This window comes from Rhinolophus sinicus, chromosome 3 (genome assembly GCF_057876585.1).
Source record: "Rhinolophus sinicus isolate RSI-liver-muscle chromosome 3, RSI-T2T, whole genome shotgun sequence".
Classification (NCBI taxonomy): Eukaryota; Metazoa; Chordata; class Mammalia; order Chiroptera; family Rhinolophidae; genus Rhinolophus; species Rhinolophus sinicus.
The window spans coordinates 155,684,022-155,700,605 of record NC_142503.1 but is presented as its reverse complement, the minus strand read 5'-3'; the positions used below and the strand labels follow the sequence as shown (position 1 = coordinate 155,700,605).

At 39.3% G+C, this 16,584-nt stretch overlaps 1 protein-coding gene across 1 annotated transcript in view; it reads right to left on the bottom strand.

Moving 5' to 3' along the window:
- Positions 1 to 15,583, bottom strand: part of SNX1 (sorting nexin 1) — a 31,590-nt gene extending 16,007 nt beyond the window's left edge. The window contains exons 1-2 of the mRNA XM_019750738.3: positions 15,313 to 15,583; positions 3,656 to 3,764 (exon numbers count right to left, since the gene is read on the bottom strand). Of these exons, the coding sequence (XP_019606297.3) occupies positions 3,656 to 3,764; positions 15,313 to 15,471 (268 nt within the window). The 5' untranslated portion in view covers positions 15,472 to 15,583. The remainder of the gene's footprint in view (positions 1 to 3,655; positions 3,765 to 15,312) is intronic.
- Between the last annotated feature and the right edge of the window lie 1,001 nt (positions 15,584 to 16,584).

Here is a 16,584-nt window from a genome sequence, read left to right as displayed (position 1 = left end):
GTACCAATTTATTTTAGTCTAAGGAGTATTCATTTAAAACCTTATATGAGCTCTATTTGTTCTAGTTATAATTATTGTAAAAGAAGTTTGGTTATCTGCTTTATAAGCCAGTATGATAGAAGAGGCAGGTATACTGAGAGTGAAAAGTGACATCAAAGGAAGGGTCAGAAAGACAGCAAACTAGAAAAAAAGATATGTGTAATACCTGAAAATCTTTCTAATCAAAATTACTTTAAAAAAAATTAGTGCTTAAGAGCTCCCTTTATCTATCTGGGAAAATCTCAGTTGAGCAGAACAATTCATTCCCCAAGTGTTCTAGAGGGAGTACTTTCAAAAGAGCATTATGTACCATTTTTAGGCATTAAAATTTTTTAGGCAAATATAAAGAATGTACTTTCAATTCAAAGCAGTGGAGCTAAAAGTTCAAAACCTAAACAGCTCAGCTTTTTCTTTTCTTTCTAATAAAGGAAACAAATAACCATTTAGGTTTGGCCTGATCGGTAGGCATTCAATTTTAGCCTCAGGGAAATCAAAGACAGAGGTTTCTTTTTCTTTTCTAGACTTTCATTTGGAGCTAAAATGAAACCTTGAGATGGGGGTCTACATGGCATAACCAAGTCCTAGATCAATGTTCTAATCATTAAGTGTGAATCATGTCTACAAACAAGGTTGCCACACCATTAGAATGTGTTTCCTATCAGTAAAAAGGGAGCGGTGGTAATGTAATCTGCCCCTGCTGTGGGAGTCCAAAACAAAAAAAGTATACATAACAAACATCTCGGGATGACAGGATTCTTTGAAGCAAGCAACCAGCTGCAGTATGTTTAGGACATTCCCATCATGAAGGCCCCACATAAATAATTAAGTTAATAAATATGTTTGGAAGTGAAACATAAGGTGCTTCTCATTTAAAACCTTTGACTTATTAGAGTGCAACTAAAAGCCTTTTGAACAGCTGTACATTTTCTATTGAAATTCATGTGACAAAGATGCTAAAACTTACATTAAAAATGTTTTTTTCTCTGTACTCTTGATAAGAGTAATGGAAAAGCCTTTGGGCTCCACCACCACTAAACTAATCACGTGGAAAATAAAATCAAAGCATTTAAATTTCCAGTCAGTATATTAAATATTGGAGAAGCTAAGAGTGCTAAAGTAAACGTCTCATTGTAAGTAAGCATTACTTTCTGTAGATATCTTATGTTCCTTTCTTAGTGAGGCAGGTATTGGCTGCTTAGGAAAACAGTAGGGGAATGAAGTTAATCAGAACCCTCCTTAGTAATAAGTGTAAGTCCCTAATAAAGTTCTACATATTCATGCATATAAAACCCAACCACGGAAGTGACTCAAGTCACACTAAGATTTCAGGTCCTCTTATAAGGAAAGATCACAAACATTAAGGCCCAAAGATAGAAAAACCTTTTCAACCTGCCATATAACTAAAGATAACTCATTATTTGCATTTCTCCTCCAGAAACTTTATCCAAAAAATAATCACTCCCAGAATGAACAGTGTGTACTTTAAGTTCAGAGATGAAAGGAACTGGAAAATCTTCTAAATCTTTATAGACCTTCTAACTTCTTCCCTTTCATGTCTTCTAAATTTCCTACCAGAGTTCTAATGTGAGTCTTCCCAAGCTCTTACCCTCCACCCGCCCTTTCATCCCTCCCTTTCCTCACCCTTCACTCCTCTGAGGATCTTATTCACAGGGCAGTTTTAACCTCTAAGAAGTTCCCCTATCTCCAGTTCTTCCGTCTTTCCCCACATAGAGTACCACAGTTCAAATCACCTCCTGGGCATTGCCACTTGCATTTAAATTTTCTAAAACCCAAACTCACTCTTCTCCCAAAGCCAGTTTCTTCTTTAGAATGTAGGCCTCCAAATGTTACCATTATCTTCTTAGTCCTTGGACTTGAGACTTATTTTCACTCTGTCTTCAATCCCCATTTTTGGACACTCATTACATCTAATCATTAATACCTGGATTCGTTGATTTCTCTTTTGAAACGTTTTCACCTTCCCCTTCCTTCGTCACCTTACTTTCGGTCTTTGCCATTTCATTCTTGAACTAATTTGTGAATGACTTCTGCAGTCTCTAGTCTTTGTCCACTGCAATCTATTTTATATAATAATTTCTTAGATCAGTTTTCCTAAAACATTACTTTGCCCATATCACTTTCCTTTTTCAAAACTGCCAACGGCTCTTAATTGGCACTAGGATGAAAAAACAATTTTTTAAAAAAAATAAATGTTTATTGGAGTGACAATGGTTAGTAAAATCACACAGGTTTCAGGTGTACAATTCTGTACTACATCACCTGTATGTCACATTGCGTGTTCAACACCCAGAGTCAGTTGTCCTTCTATCACCATATATTTGATCCCTTTTACCCTCATCTACCACCCCCCTCCCCGCTTACGATGAAAATTTGAACTAATTAATACTGACATCGGAAATCGTCCTAAACTACATTTCTAGCCCTATCTTCCATGGTTTCTCTAAGAACCCCGCTCTGGCCAACCAGGTTTACTGACTGTCCCTCATTGCACCTTGTACTTCCTGCCCAACCATTTGTACTCTTTGTCCTTTTTCCAACATAAATCCTGCTTCTCTCGAGGAGCCTTCCAAGGCCACTCTAGACCAGTTTCTCAGTGTGGGCACCACCGATGTTTTGGGCTGATAATTCTTTGTTGGGAAGGGCTGTCCTGTGTACTGCAGGCTGCTGAGCAGCATACGTAGCCTCTACCCACCAGACACTAGCAGCTCTTCCAGCTGTGAGAACTAAAACGTCTCCAACCATTGCCCAGTGTCTTAGGGGGCGGGACAAAAATCACCCCGTTAAGATCCAGGCAGTCCCTCTCAACAAAAAAGTATTGGGCCCCAAATGTTAACAGTGCCAAGACTGATAAACTCTGCTCTACACTCGTGTTTTTCAAAGTGCAGATTGTAGCTCATTGGTGAATTGTGAAATCTATTCAATGGGTTGCAAATAACATTTTAAAAAAAGAGAAACAATAGGAAATTTCAGATTGCATTGAAAGTAGTAAGGGCAAGTCATTTAATAAAACTTGTTCAGTGTTTTTTTTTCCATTTTTTTAAATTTATTTTTTTAAATTTATTGGGGTGACAATTGTTAGTAAAATTACATAGATTTCAGGTGTACAATTCTGTATTACATCATCTATAAATCCCATTGTGTGTTCACCACCCAGAGTCAGTTCTCCTTCCATCACCATATATTTGATCCCCCTTACCCTCTAAACTTGTTTCAGTTTTATCCAAGTATGGATATATTTTGGATTATGACACAAAATGTATTTCTTACCATGAGTCTTGATCAAAAAGTCTAAAGCCACTGCTTTAGTCTGATCTCAGGTCCCTCTGAGCTCCCATGACTTAGTATTTCTAGCATTCCTCTGGCCACAGTTATATTATTGTTTAAAAGTTTGTCTAACTCACCTTCTCAAATAACTGTATATGTACGTCTTACTCCCTACACCTGTAAGGATCTTGATGGCAGGGACTGCATTTTCCAGGTTTGGAATCTTCCACAATTGTATTTCACATAGAATTGTTTCCAATACACACAGGAGGAGGTTACTTTAACACAGCATTTAGAAGCTCCCTAGTGTAACTTTTGAGTCCACACTTGCCTGCAAAGAGATCCTGTGGCTCTTGGTCTTGTTCCTCATGGATCCCATTTTCTTTGGAGCCACTGTTGACGGGAAGGGAAGTAATTCTCTCTGGAGACTGGGGCTTACTCTGAAAACAAAAAGATACTCTTGAATAAAACAATACCATTAAAAACAAACCTGGAAAGTGACTTTGAATGCATCCCTTGGTGGCTCCCACAGGTGTTTAGGGGAAGACAGTTCAATAAGCAGCGAGTCACTATGAGTGAGTAAGTGCTGCCCCAGTGATCACAGAGCTCAAATAAACGCACACATTTTAGAGTTAATTTCTAACACCAAAACCCTGCTGAAATGCCCTGCCCCAAAGCACATGATACCGATGTGGGTATGTGTACATGCGGATCATTTTCAAAAGAACCTGCCCAAATGCATTCCTCCTTCTCAGCCGATGACCTTTATTCTTTCAAATGCTGATAGGGCGCATTCTAGTGACCGGGACACCACACCGGAGTCCAGATTTTAAGCTCTGATTCTGGCTTAAACTGTTCACTGAAGCCCAAGTTGTATGGGAATTACTGACCCCTCTGACAGGCAAAGAGGGTAGAGCACTTTACATGAAATGCTGTTTATAAACATAACTTATCTTTTCATTCTTAACTTACACACACATAATTTTCAACTATACCCGTGTCAGGCTAGCAGAATAAAAACCAGTCCTGCTTAGACTAGTGGGCACATAGTGAAAACAGTCAGTCCATGGCCTTTATCAAAAGCTCAGTGATCAGCCGCAAACAGGGTGGGAGGAACCCCAACGAGGACCAGAACGAACAAAGCTGGATTGTGCAGATGGACAGAAAGCCGGGAATCCGGCTTCAGAAGCTATGGTGTGGTGTTGCAGGGTTTTGAAGTCAGACCCCAAGGCCAAATCAGTTCAAGACCTGACTTAAGGAAGCTTTTAGGAAACATTTCCCAACAAATCTGAGTGATTTTGTTCCTCAGAAACCAGCATTTTCTGACCCAACAGAACAAGGTGAAATGACAGATCTATTGGGTACTCTGAATATGCCATGCAAACAGTTCCATCCAAATATTTGGGCCACCCTCAGGGAAAGAAACTGTTACCAATATTTAGTTTTATATTAGCAAACACTGCTTCTACTGGAACTTTTCTATGCTAATGAAGTTTAATGAACACTTAGTTGTACACGCTAAAATAGTACACCAATTCTGTTAGTGATTTTTTCTTCTAGCTGCTTCCATAATCTGAAAAAATAACAACAAAATCAATGCAGAGACAGACAATAATAGGGCAAAAACAAAACCCATGTTTCCTTTTGTCTCACACATTGCCAGTCACCGCCCTACATACACACTGCCTCCCCACACACTCTGCTCTCGTATAGTATGGGAGCTCATAACAAGCCATTTGATTTCTTTTCAATTCAGTTCCCAATACCAGTCATCTGTAGATGGAGATATAGGAGAGATTAAAACCCAAGCTACATTCAGAATATATATATATCTATCTACACACACACACATATATATATATATATATATATATGTGTAGATATATATATATATATATATATGTATGTATATAATTTACTAGTAGCTCACTAGAGAGAGACTAAAGCAACAGGAAAGGCACAGGTGAGAATTTAGCTATTTAAAAAAACCTAGAAGAACCCATTCCTGTGATAAGGAGATGAATAAAGCCAGCTCTGTATTTTTCTGATTTACCATCTAAACTTGCACGTTTTAAGACTTAAGAGCATTTTCTGGTGTAACACTAGAATAGCAGTCTGTCTAACCACAATTAATCAGGAGAAACAGACCCAGATGAAGGGGCTACTACAGTGATAACTAGAGCAGAGCACATTACCCGTCTTTCTTCCTCCACCCAACCACCTTCAAGCCCAAACCATAATAAGTTGCTTGACTAGAACTGTGATGAAAACAAAGACTTGTGTTTCCTTAGTAGCTAGGTAACAACTACCTGTGAGAACCAAAAACTGTTCCTCAGATGAATTCTCTGGGGCTCCATCCCAAAACCACTCAAGGCTGAGTTCTAAGAAACTGGAAGATAGACTGATTACTATATTTACTACCCACATCTTTCCTCTGTAATTCTTTACAAAATTAATCCTCTATGTAGGTAAAACTTTATCTTTTGTATTCCCCCTCTACCATTTGAGCATTTGTACTTGTCATTAAGAGCTGTACGAAAATCCCACCGGTGACTTAACTCTCCATAGTCATTTCTCTAAGGATGGACATACCGAGTTTCCAGGTTCTTTATCATCACAAGTATTGATGTGCTATCCATCCCTATACCTAAGTCCACATCTGATTATTTCCTTGGGATAGATTCTTAAGTAGAATGACTGGACATAAAATTTTCAAAGGCTCTGCTAATCTGCCTTGCAGAAAGACCAGCAGTTTACATCCCCCCACCCCCAGCAATATATGAGCGCTGCATTCACAGCAACATTAAGCATTCTCTCTTTAAAAAATGTCTTTGCCAGGCTGACTGCTGAAAAGACATTGTTTCCACATGTTTATGGCCATAGGAACACTGCTGTGACTTGTCTTGATCTCTTTGCCCATTTTTCTATGCTAAGTTAGCATTTCTTAGTTAGATGTCCGCACTTTTCTTACAAAGGTGTTAACCCTCTCTCTGGCATACAGTACAGTGCCCCTCTCCAACTTTATCTCTGTTCACGTTTTATTTTTTACTTTGTCGATGTAAGAAACGTCCAAACCTGTAGGGAATTTTTATAAGCGTTTATTTGAGCCAAAACTGACGACACTATGCTGGGGAACATGATCTCAAATTCTCTGGCGAATAACAGTCTGCAGTTTCTTTTGGAATTAAGGAGGGAAAGTAAGGGAGATTACAGGAAGGTGGGAGAAAGCAAGGTGGGGAATGGATTACAGATTAGTCAAGATTCTGTGCTCTCTTGAGGGTGGTCATACTTTCCAGGGGTTTTACTCTGGCGTTTCAAAGGTGTGTTAACCTAGATGCACAAGAACAAAGGACAGGGCTGGCTTAAAACACTTCACTAAATTAGTTACAGGTCTGGGGCGTGACTACCAACCAGCTCAGTTAGGAATTTATGATTACAGCACCCTTTTTTCCTCCACAACCATACCAAATTTATTTTCGGTTGATTGACTTGGATTGGCACTGGACAAACTAACTTATTTCTTTGGGACTGTTAAAACAAAACTCAACCAAGTAAATTTAAAAATCCAATCGGTTTTATCGAACCATTGATGAATCGGGCAGCACCCCACCTCGTAAACAGAAAGGTGCTCTGGGGCACCTGTACAAAACAGCAGGGTTTTAAAGGCAGGAGGGTGGGGCAAGGAAGTCATTAGCAAAAGAAAAGAGGATTGTTTTCAGCCAGGTCATCTTCTCTTGGGCGAAGGAAGCAACAGTGATTTTATGAAGCAGATTACCCTCACTAGTGCTACTCAGGAAATTTCAGATTGACTGTTTAAAGGTCACATTTCTGGGAGAGGTCGAATTTGAAATTTGGTGTGCTGCTGCGAGAGTAACTGACTCCATTTGGGGCCTAGTATTTCTTTTTTTAACAGACTGAAGAGTATCGAGCACACAGATGGCCTTTGAGGCATAATATTCTCAAATTTTAATTAAAATCAGATTCAAAAGAAGCTGAGCAGAGCTATTTTTAAGGATAAGAATAACTGGCCCCCTATTGGTGGTATCCGACATTCATACAGGACAGTTAATAGAAAACAAGTCTTCCATGAGACTGTAGAGTCTATAATAAATAATAGCTTACTTATGTGGACAAAAAGAGGGTTCTACAGAAAGTAACCTCACAGGGTGATCTGATCATAAATTCCTAACTGGGCAGGTCATGGTGGGTAGTCACACTCCAAGCATGTAACTTTTTTAGTCAAAGGTTTATCTTTTTATCTTTGCCGTAAGCAAGCTCTGTCCATTGCTTTTGTGCGTCTAGGTTAACACAATTTGAAATAAGTATAATGACCCTCCAGAGCACATAATCCTATGAACCGTCTGGTTAGCCACTCCCAACCTTGCTTTCTCCCATCCTCAGGTAATCTTCCTGAAGCTTCTCCTCCTTAATAATTTCAAACGCATAAAAGAAACTGCAAAACTCATTATCCGGAGCATTTGCAACCTTCAATCCTGGGGTCAGTTTGGCTCAAATAAACTCTTATAAAAAATTCTCCACCGGTTTGGACGTTTCTCATGTCGATACTTGTCATCAAAATAAATACCCACCTGGGCATTATAGCATAACACATTTCATATGCTATGCTTAAAGTTAAAAGGCTAATTTCTAATCAGTATTAAGGTATAATTTATATTAAAAAGCTAATTTTGAATCAACAATCACAATTTTTGGAAGGACTTATTTTCAGGGAAAGGAGGCACACTGATTACACTGAGTGGCAAAATCAATACTAAAAATAAACTTTGCTTTATAATTCATATTTAAAAAACCATTTAATAATTAAGTCACAAAACTATACATCATGTGTTTGAAGGGAGCTAAATTTCTAGGCAACAGATAAAATTATATTCTGATGAAAACAGTATGTTTGTAATGTAGCTAATAAGCTAAAGCCCTGCCTACTCCCCCCTGGCCTCCCACATTTTTTAAAAATAAAGGAAGCATTCTTTCTGTTAGGGATAGGATCCTAGGCTAGGATATCCAACACTTGCTGACTCCCTTTGGCTGTTAATTCTAGCAGGTGGTTCCACTGATAAGCCTGTTTGAAAAAAAGTTGAAGTGCTTCTGTTTATAAGAGCACACAGACAGGCCTAAAGCTAATTCTCAGAGAGGAACTAGAGAGCACTTGTGTTAAGAGCAAACAGGTATTCCTCACCAATTACCAGCCTCAAACCGTGAGGCCTGGGCTTTCTTAGCTCAGAGAAGGACAGGGGTGGACTTGCTGTCCCCTCAGAGCTGACACAGCCATTCAGCTCGGAAAAGTCTTACTGGGATTCTGGGTAACTTCCCTTTAGTTGTGATTCTTCCTCCTGCCGCTCAAACTGCTCTTTGCTCCACACAGAACCCTTGCATTATGTTCAAGCAACCTCAAAGGATAGTACAGGCATTTTAGTGTAATTGGTTTCCTTTGTAATCGTATGTATCTTACACATTCAAAGACATTATTCTGGGAATAGATCCAGAAGCTTCACTGGACTGCTAACAGGTCCACAACACAAAAAAAGATAAAGAACCTCTGAGCTAAGAGGGTAGAAGAACTAATGAAAACGGTAAAAGGGGAGCTGGAAGAGTGGGGGAAAATGAGCCCAGAGCTGACCTTTCAGCTAGGTAAGGAAAACCATGAGCAAGCCCATTAGAGATCTCAAAGTGAAAGGGCAAACCACAAAGAATTAAAAGAAAACAAAAAAGGAGAAAGAAAGAATGGGCACACTATGATCTACCAAAATTCAGCTACTGACATTCTATTGGATTCTCTGGTGAAATTTCCCTACTAACCAATATAAGTTGGAAGGGCCAGAAAACTGCAGAAGGATCAGAGCACTAATGGGTACATTAACTTCTAAACTGAAAAAGCAAACCCAGTTCAAATCTGCTCTGAAAGCAGAATGAAACCCCAGCTGTCCATCTGACTAAGCAAAAGCCAGAAAAATTGAGCAACAAACAGGCTTTTCCTGGAGATGAAATACTTAAGGCTACTTGCTCTAGTAACTGTCCACTACTCATGATTTATTTACGCCCACAGTTACTCAAGAGTGCTGAGAAGCATTAAGGACCAAGGAAGAGAAATCAGAGTGTTCCTTTTCCTCTCTCTCCTCTCAACCAAACAAATCACAAATGGCCAAGTCATCAGAGCTACCTTAACACCGTAGTAAGCAAAGGGGCAGCAACTCCCTACAGAAATCAGAAGTCCCACTTCCACCTTTGCTGTTTCTCTCATAAACTCCAAACTTGAATTTTAAATAATTTTTAAGTTGGGTTCTTATTCGTCATCTTTAAAAGTTTTCACTCAGCCCCCTTCCTCCAAAATGGTCTTTAACTACTTTTGTTAGCTTCTCCTCCGTTATCTTGAAAGCTAGGTTAACTGCTAGTACAATTCTATGATCAAGAAATCAACGAAGCTATGCACTTCAGGCAAATTGAAACTTATTAGAAGTAAAACTTGTCTACAATTTGAGCTGAGCATTAAAATAAATCTTTGGACATAACACCAGTTACTGACTTTTTTTACAAACATTTGTATTAGACCCATGTGAAAAAAAGTGGAATTTTAACTTCTGGTCTTTTCACCATATCTGACACCTGTGATGATGGTAGCTCCAAAAACAAGTGTTTGAGACAATATACCTACAGAAAATACTACACACCAGAGGGACACTCATCCATGACTATTTATTAATATATGAGTAAGTTGTAAATGACTACACCATTAACTAAAGAACCTAAGCAATAAATCTTTGTTTAAAATTACTGTTATGTAGATTAATTTTCAGCTGGTTAAAAATAGAGAAGGGACAGTGACAAGAAACTTACTGAGTATGCAGAACACCTTTGGGAACAGCCATCATGTATTTTGTAGAACAGAGAATTAAGATATGAACTAACTAAATTATTAATCTCCTTAGAGCTTTTAATAAAATTACCAAATTTCTGTCCAGATCTAAAGAAGTTATCCTACAATCACTCAAAAGGAAATGAACTAGTCTTTAAAAAGAGCTCAAATGGGATTGCAAAATGGTGCGACTGCTATGGAAAATAGTATGGAGGTTCTTCAAAAAAATTAAAACTAGAACTACCATATGATCCAGCAATCCCACTTCTGGGTATACATTCAAAAGAATTGGAAGGCAAGGTCTCAGAGGTGATATCTCAACAGTCATGTTCATAGCAGCACTATTTACAAGAGCGCAGAGGTAGAGGCAACCCAAATGTCCATTGAGCGATAAATCAATACACATAATGTGTTATATAGTATATACAAATGATAGAATATTGTTCAGCCTTAAAAAGGAAGGAAATTCTGACGCATGCTACATACAACTTGGATGAACCTTGAGGACATTATGCTAAGTGAAAGAAGCCAGTCACAAAAAGACAAATACTTCATGATTCCATTTACACAAGGTTATCTAACGTAGTCAAATTCATAGAAACAGAAGGCAGAATGGTGGTTACCAGCAGCTGGAGAGAGGGGAAAAGGGGACTTGTTTAATGGGTATAGTTTCAGAAATGCAAGATGAAAAATTCTGGAGATGTGTTTCACAAAAATGTGAATATACTTAACACTACTGAACTGTACAATTAAAAATGGTTACAATAGCAATTTTTTTAAAAAGATTTTATTGGGGAAGGGGAACAGGACTTTATTGGGGAACGGTGTGTACTTCCAGGACTTTTTCCAAGTCAAGTTGTTGTTCTTTCCATCTTGGTTGCAGAGGGCGCAGCTCAGCTCCAGGTCCAGTTGCCGTTGTTAGTTGCAGGGGGCGCAGCCCACCATCCCTTGCGGGACTCGAGGAGTCGAACCGGCAACCTTGTGGTTGAGAGCCCACTGGCCCATGTGGGACTCGAACCAGCAGCCTCCGGCGTTAGGAGCACAGAGCTCCAACTGCCTGAGCCACTGGGCCGGCCCTCGATAGCAAATTTTATTGTGTGATTTTTCCACCACAATTTTTTTTAAAAAGCTCATTTGTTCCCCCTCAGGATACATGTTATATTGATCACAGATGAGGGCTGGATTCTAAAAACACCATGCCCTTTCCTGGCTAAATGTTAACACATAACTTCCATTTATGTAATTCTCTGTAGTCTATAAAACACTGTCAATCAGAAGCCAATTGCTATCCAAGACTTTTGAATATCAATACAAGTTATAGTGTTCTTTAGTCTTAAACACCAGTGGGAACATGTAAATAATTCTTGATTAATCATTCTTCTCAATATTCAATAGATGACTTTTCAAATTCCCTCTTATTATTTCTTTAATTTCTTTCTTTTTTCTGGCCATTTCTTTAATTAGGGTTTCAATTCAAGAACAAGACCTGTGGGAAAAAAATTCTAACTGGTCTGATAATATCATCAAAAGAAGTCACCAGATTTGGCCAAAATCTGAACTGAAGACATCACTTATCTGTTTTCCTCTTTCCTCTCAGCAATGAAAGGCCTCCACAGTTCTCCCCTTTTATTTACATAGCAAATCTAACTGTGATCCTGGCATACTGCTAACAAGAGACGGGTATATAAGGATTCCTGGGGGGTGGACGGTTAGCTCAGTTGGTTAGAGCGCGGTGCTCTTAACAATAAGATTGCTGATTCGATCCCTGCATGGGCCACTGTGAGCTGTGCCCCCCACAACTAGATTGAAACAACTACTTGACTTGGAGCTGATGGGTCCTGGAAAAACACACTTAAAAAAAAAAAAAAAAAAAAGAACTCCTGGGAAGGCAAATAAAGAACTTGCTTTAATTTTCATTCAGGTTTAGACGTAAGCAAATAAGACCGGTGAGATCAAATGAGGTATAAAAGTATGTATGTCATTTTGTAGTCTTTTTAATGCAGTAATTTTAAGAATTAGGAGAGCCGAAAGAACGGCTCTAATTTAGTCTCTAGTTTTATTTTTTTGTTGTTCTTTTTTCTTTTGTTTTTATATAATTTTTATTTTTATTTTATTATTTTTATTTCTTTTTATTTAGTCTCTAGTTTTATTAAGGAAAAAAAAAATCAATGCTATCCCAGAACTGAGAAAGTTTTAACTAAAAAGATATATATCTGGATTTAGGTCTACATCAAAGATTCAGATAATATATTTAGAATTTTAGACCTTTTTCTTTATAGGCTCACAAAGAGGCAGAAAGATAAGGTCTAAAGAATTTTTAAGAATCAGACCTTCCACAAGCTGGTTTTCAGTCTTAAAGCAATGACTTCAGGTTTATTTTAATAATTGTGTAACTCCAGTCTCTCCTTGTAGATTCTGAGATGCATTATTATCAAGGGCTGCCGTTTCAATTGTAAATCAAATGACTTTTATTACTGTATTAACAAAGTCTCTTGGGCTGTAAAAGAGAGCAGATGGGTGACTAACAGCAGCAGCTGTTACCTCAATTACATGCATACCATAAATGAGTTTTAAATTTTACATGCCTCAGCTCCCCAATTCTTTAGTGCTCCTCTACCTCCAACATGCAACAAAAAACCATATGAAGATAAACTTAAAACAGTAAAATGCTACTGAAATCCTGTCTACTTTGATGACTTCTAACTAATCAAATCAATTTCCCAGTTTGATTTTGATAAATTGTATTAACCATTTTTTTTAAAGTTTATTGGGGTGACAGTTGATAGTAACATAAATTTCAGGCAGACAATTCTATATTACATCCTCTATAAATTACGTTGTGTGTTCACCACCCAGAGTCAGTTCTCCTTCCATCACTATATTTGATCCCCTTTACCCTCATCTACCACCTCTCCTCCCCCCTTACCCTCTCTGGTAACCACTAACCTATTGTCTGTGTCTACAAGTTTTTGTTTCTTATTTGCTTGTCTTGTTCTTCTGTTGTTTTGGTTGTATTAACCATTTTTAGGGTTAATTTAAAATTTGTAATCCATTATTAGATTTTGTGGGGTTTTTGATCCTTTTAAGTAATTTCAGTTTACAGAACACTCAACTGTTCTAAGTGTTTTATAGGTATGTATTCTAATTCAATCCTTATAAAAACGGTGGAGGTAAATACTATTATTATTATTCACATTTTAGAGGTGAGGAAACTGTACAAAGTAATTAAGCACCTTGCCCAAGCGTAAGCTAGCAAATAACGAAGCCTGGATTTAAATCAGACTTCAAAGCCCATGCTCTTAATTACTTTATTCTTCATGCTGTTCATTAGGATACAGAAGCAATGCAATCCCCTACCTTCTCACATTGGCTCACAATTAAAGCACGTAGTGGAATATAATTTGTATTTAATGGCTATTTAACAAGAAATTCACAGCTTAACTAGTGAGGGATCTTGGGGTCTTGGATTCCTGAAGATTAACAGCAAGGTAGGCAGCTCAAAAAATGGCTTACAGGTGGCATTTCAGTTTCCTCAGCAATTCATTTTTTTAAAATCAAAATCTAAAAACTAATTACGCTTTCTATGGTAGAACAAAGTCATTGTAACCTCCTCCTCCTCCCTTTAGCTGGACATTAGGCAAATTATTTTTACAATCTTACAAGAGAGAAGTACTGATGCATCTGTACAGTAATCTGGTGCAATCAATCAAATCATAGCCTCTTGAACTGTTTTACTAGTTAATTCTAGAAAATAACTTTCCAGGATCCTTTTTTGAAAATAAATCATCATTTGCCCATATGACCAATCATTTTCATTACCAGAGATTCTATTTTCAGATATTCAGTCTGAATATCTACCATCCCAGCAGTTATCAACAGTAGCTGTTTTCCATGAATATGGGAGAATTACCAAAGGAATAGACTCAAGATTTGTTTTAATGGAATACAGAGACTAAATTAGCAGCGAGAGTTATTTCTCAGAGTAACAGAGACTTCACTAGACAGTTTGAGCTGTTATACTATCATCAGCAAGTGCTTTGTGAGTTGGGATTATGGACTCAATTTCAGAATACAACACAGGGGAAATTCTAATGATTGCCATAGAAGATATTTCCAAGAATCTTAACCTTTTCCTGACATAAGTGAGACAAACGTCCAACTTTTTCAGACATATACTGCATAAAGAATTTAAAGCTGTCTTATTTAATCATATGTGGCTACTATGAAGAGAAGCATTATCCAAGACAGAAATATACATAAATTCACAGACCTACTCTAGCACTGAAGAAGTTTTCAACCTGGAACCAACTGTACCAATGGTGTTTGTCAATATTCTTACAAAACAACCCCAAACATCTCCACTGGTTCCAGAACTGATTACTGATTTCCACATTCCACTTACAAAATTTAGTTTTTCCCAACACCAAACTCATTAGAAACCTGGAAATTACTATGGGAAACACCATTTCCTTCTCACATTTACAGATTTGCTCCAGCTAAGATACTTAAGCACTTTAACATATCCCTTTAAAAGCGACAACAAAGCTTTTGGTTTCTGTAGTGCTTTATCTGGCAGGGCGTTTTTCCAGCCGATCTCTGGCAGAATTTTCCTAGAGATCAGAGTCAATCTAACTCTTATAAACTATGATAAGATCCAGAAAGGGCCTTTGGTAATTACCAGTTAGTGTTGAGCTAACGAAAGCATTTGTGGACGGGTCACTATCATGGGCCACTTGATATAACATTATTCATCATAGCAGCAGTAAGGCAAGATAATCTACACCCCATCCCTTCAACTTGACCTATTAAATCAGCCCTGTGGGAAACGACCAGCAAAACAGACCCATGAGTCTGTGGGGTCACCACACGGCAGGGCCGAATGCCGGCCTCGGGGGCTCTTCGCAGTCAGAGATCCAGGCGGAGAAGCCACCACACCCCTCCTTACTGTCCTCCCAGGGGCCAGGAAACCAGGCCCTACGTCCCGGCGTTCATCCAGCGCCCCCAAGCCACGACTACTGTCACCAATGCAAGGTCTCGCCGGGCCCACTCCGCTCAGCCTTTCTTCCCTTTTGGGGCGATCGCCCGCCCTCTGACCGCCCCAAAGGGTGCGAACTCACGGCCGCCGCGGTGCCGGTGAAAATGTCCTCCCCCTCGGTGTCGCTGTCCCCAGCCTCGGGTTCTGACCCTCCGGCCGCCCCCTCGGAGTCCGGCTCCAGGCCGGGGAAAGGCGGAGGGAATCTTTCTGAAGCGCTACAGCCACCACCACCCGACGCCATCTTCCTCCACCCGCGGCGGAAGCCGCAACAACAACTTTATAAAGAGAGAGCGCCACGAGCAAATAGTTACAGCCGGCCGAGGAATGGGATGGCTGCGACCGACCCCGCGGAACGCGCCGCGCCGGGCAGCAGGGGCGGGGCCTAGGCGCTGGGTGCGGGGCGGGGCCAGCTCGCGGCTTCTGCCCAGCAAATCCGAGCCCTGGACCGCGACGCTATCTTAACCAAGGGGGCAAAGGGGCAAAGGAGGAGGAGCCGGGAAGGCTCAGGTTGGTAAGGCTCTTTGTGCTCTGGATAGTTTTATCAAACAGGGTTCTTAAAGAGATGTCATTTGAGTCAAGGAGTGTGGAAACCTCTACATGCCAAAACCTACCCATGCCAAGCACAGTGCCCTCATAGAAATTCAATAAATATTTTTGATTGAGGTCTCTCAACAAATTGCAGTAACGTTTCGCCATTTATTCTTTGGACAACATTTAGTTATTTCATTAAAAAATATATATTGAGCATCGCATGTGTGCCTGGCACCCCGCTACGCATCTGAGATATAAAAATAAAGGAACTCCTGGCTCATTAGGTGCTTGAGGTACAGTCATGTAGAGCAACAACTCAACACGTTCAGTGCTATAATGTGCTGTGTGAGCCCAGTTAAAAGAAATCATCGATTCTATTTGTTGAAGTCGGGAAGCGTCACAAAGGAGGTGAAACCTCAGTGTCCTAAATGTGGTTGCAAGGAAGTTAGGATTATCCTCTCAATTGCTGTGGAGTAAGTGAAGAGGAACAGATGGCAGGGAAATTATTAAACTCTGAACAAAATTTTCCTGGGACCTAAATGATTCTTTGGTTGTCTGGCAAGCCTCAAGCATAAATCAGCTAGATAAAACTTTATCTTTAAACAAGAGTTTAAAGATAAATGGGACATGGGATAATTCTGCAAGATAATCCTGACTTTCTTCTCAATAGAGGTAAAACTTGGCATTAACTTAGACAACAGAATTAGTTTGTTTTTAACTGCAAATTCCTCAGCATCAGTAATTGGCTCCCTCACAGGTCCGTGAGCCACTGGAGGAGAGGGGTCGTGTACTATATTTGTATCTTTGGCGTCTATAGACTAAG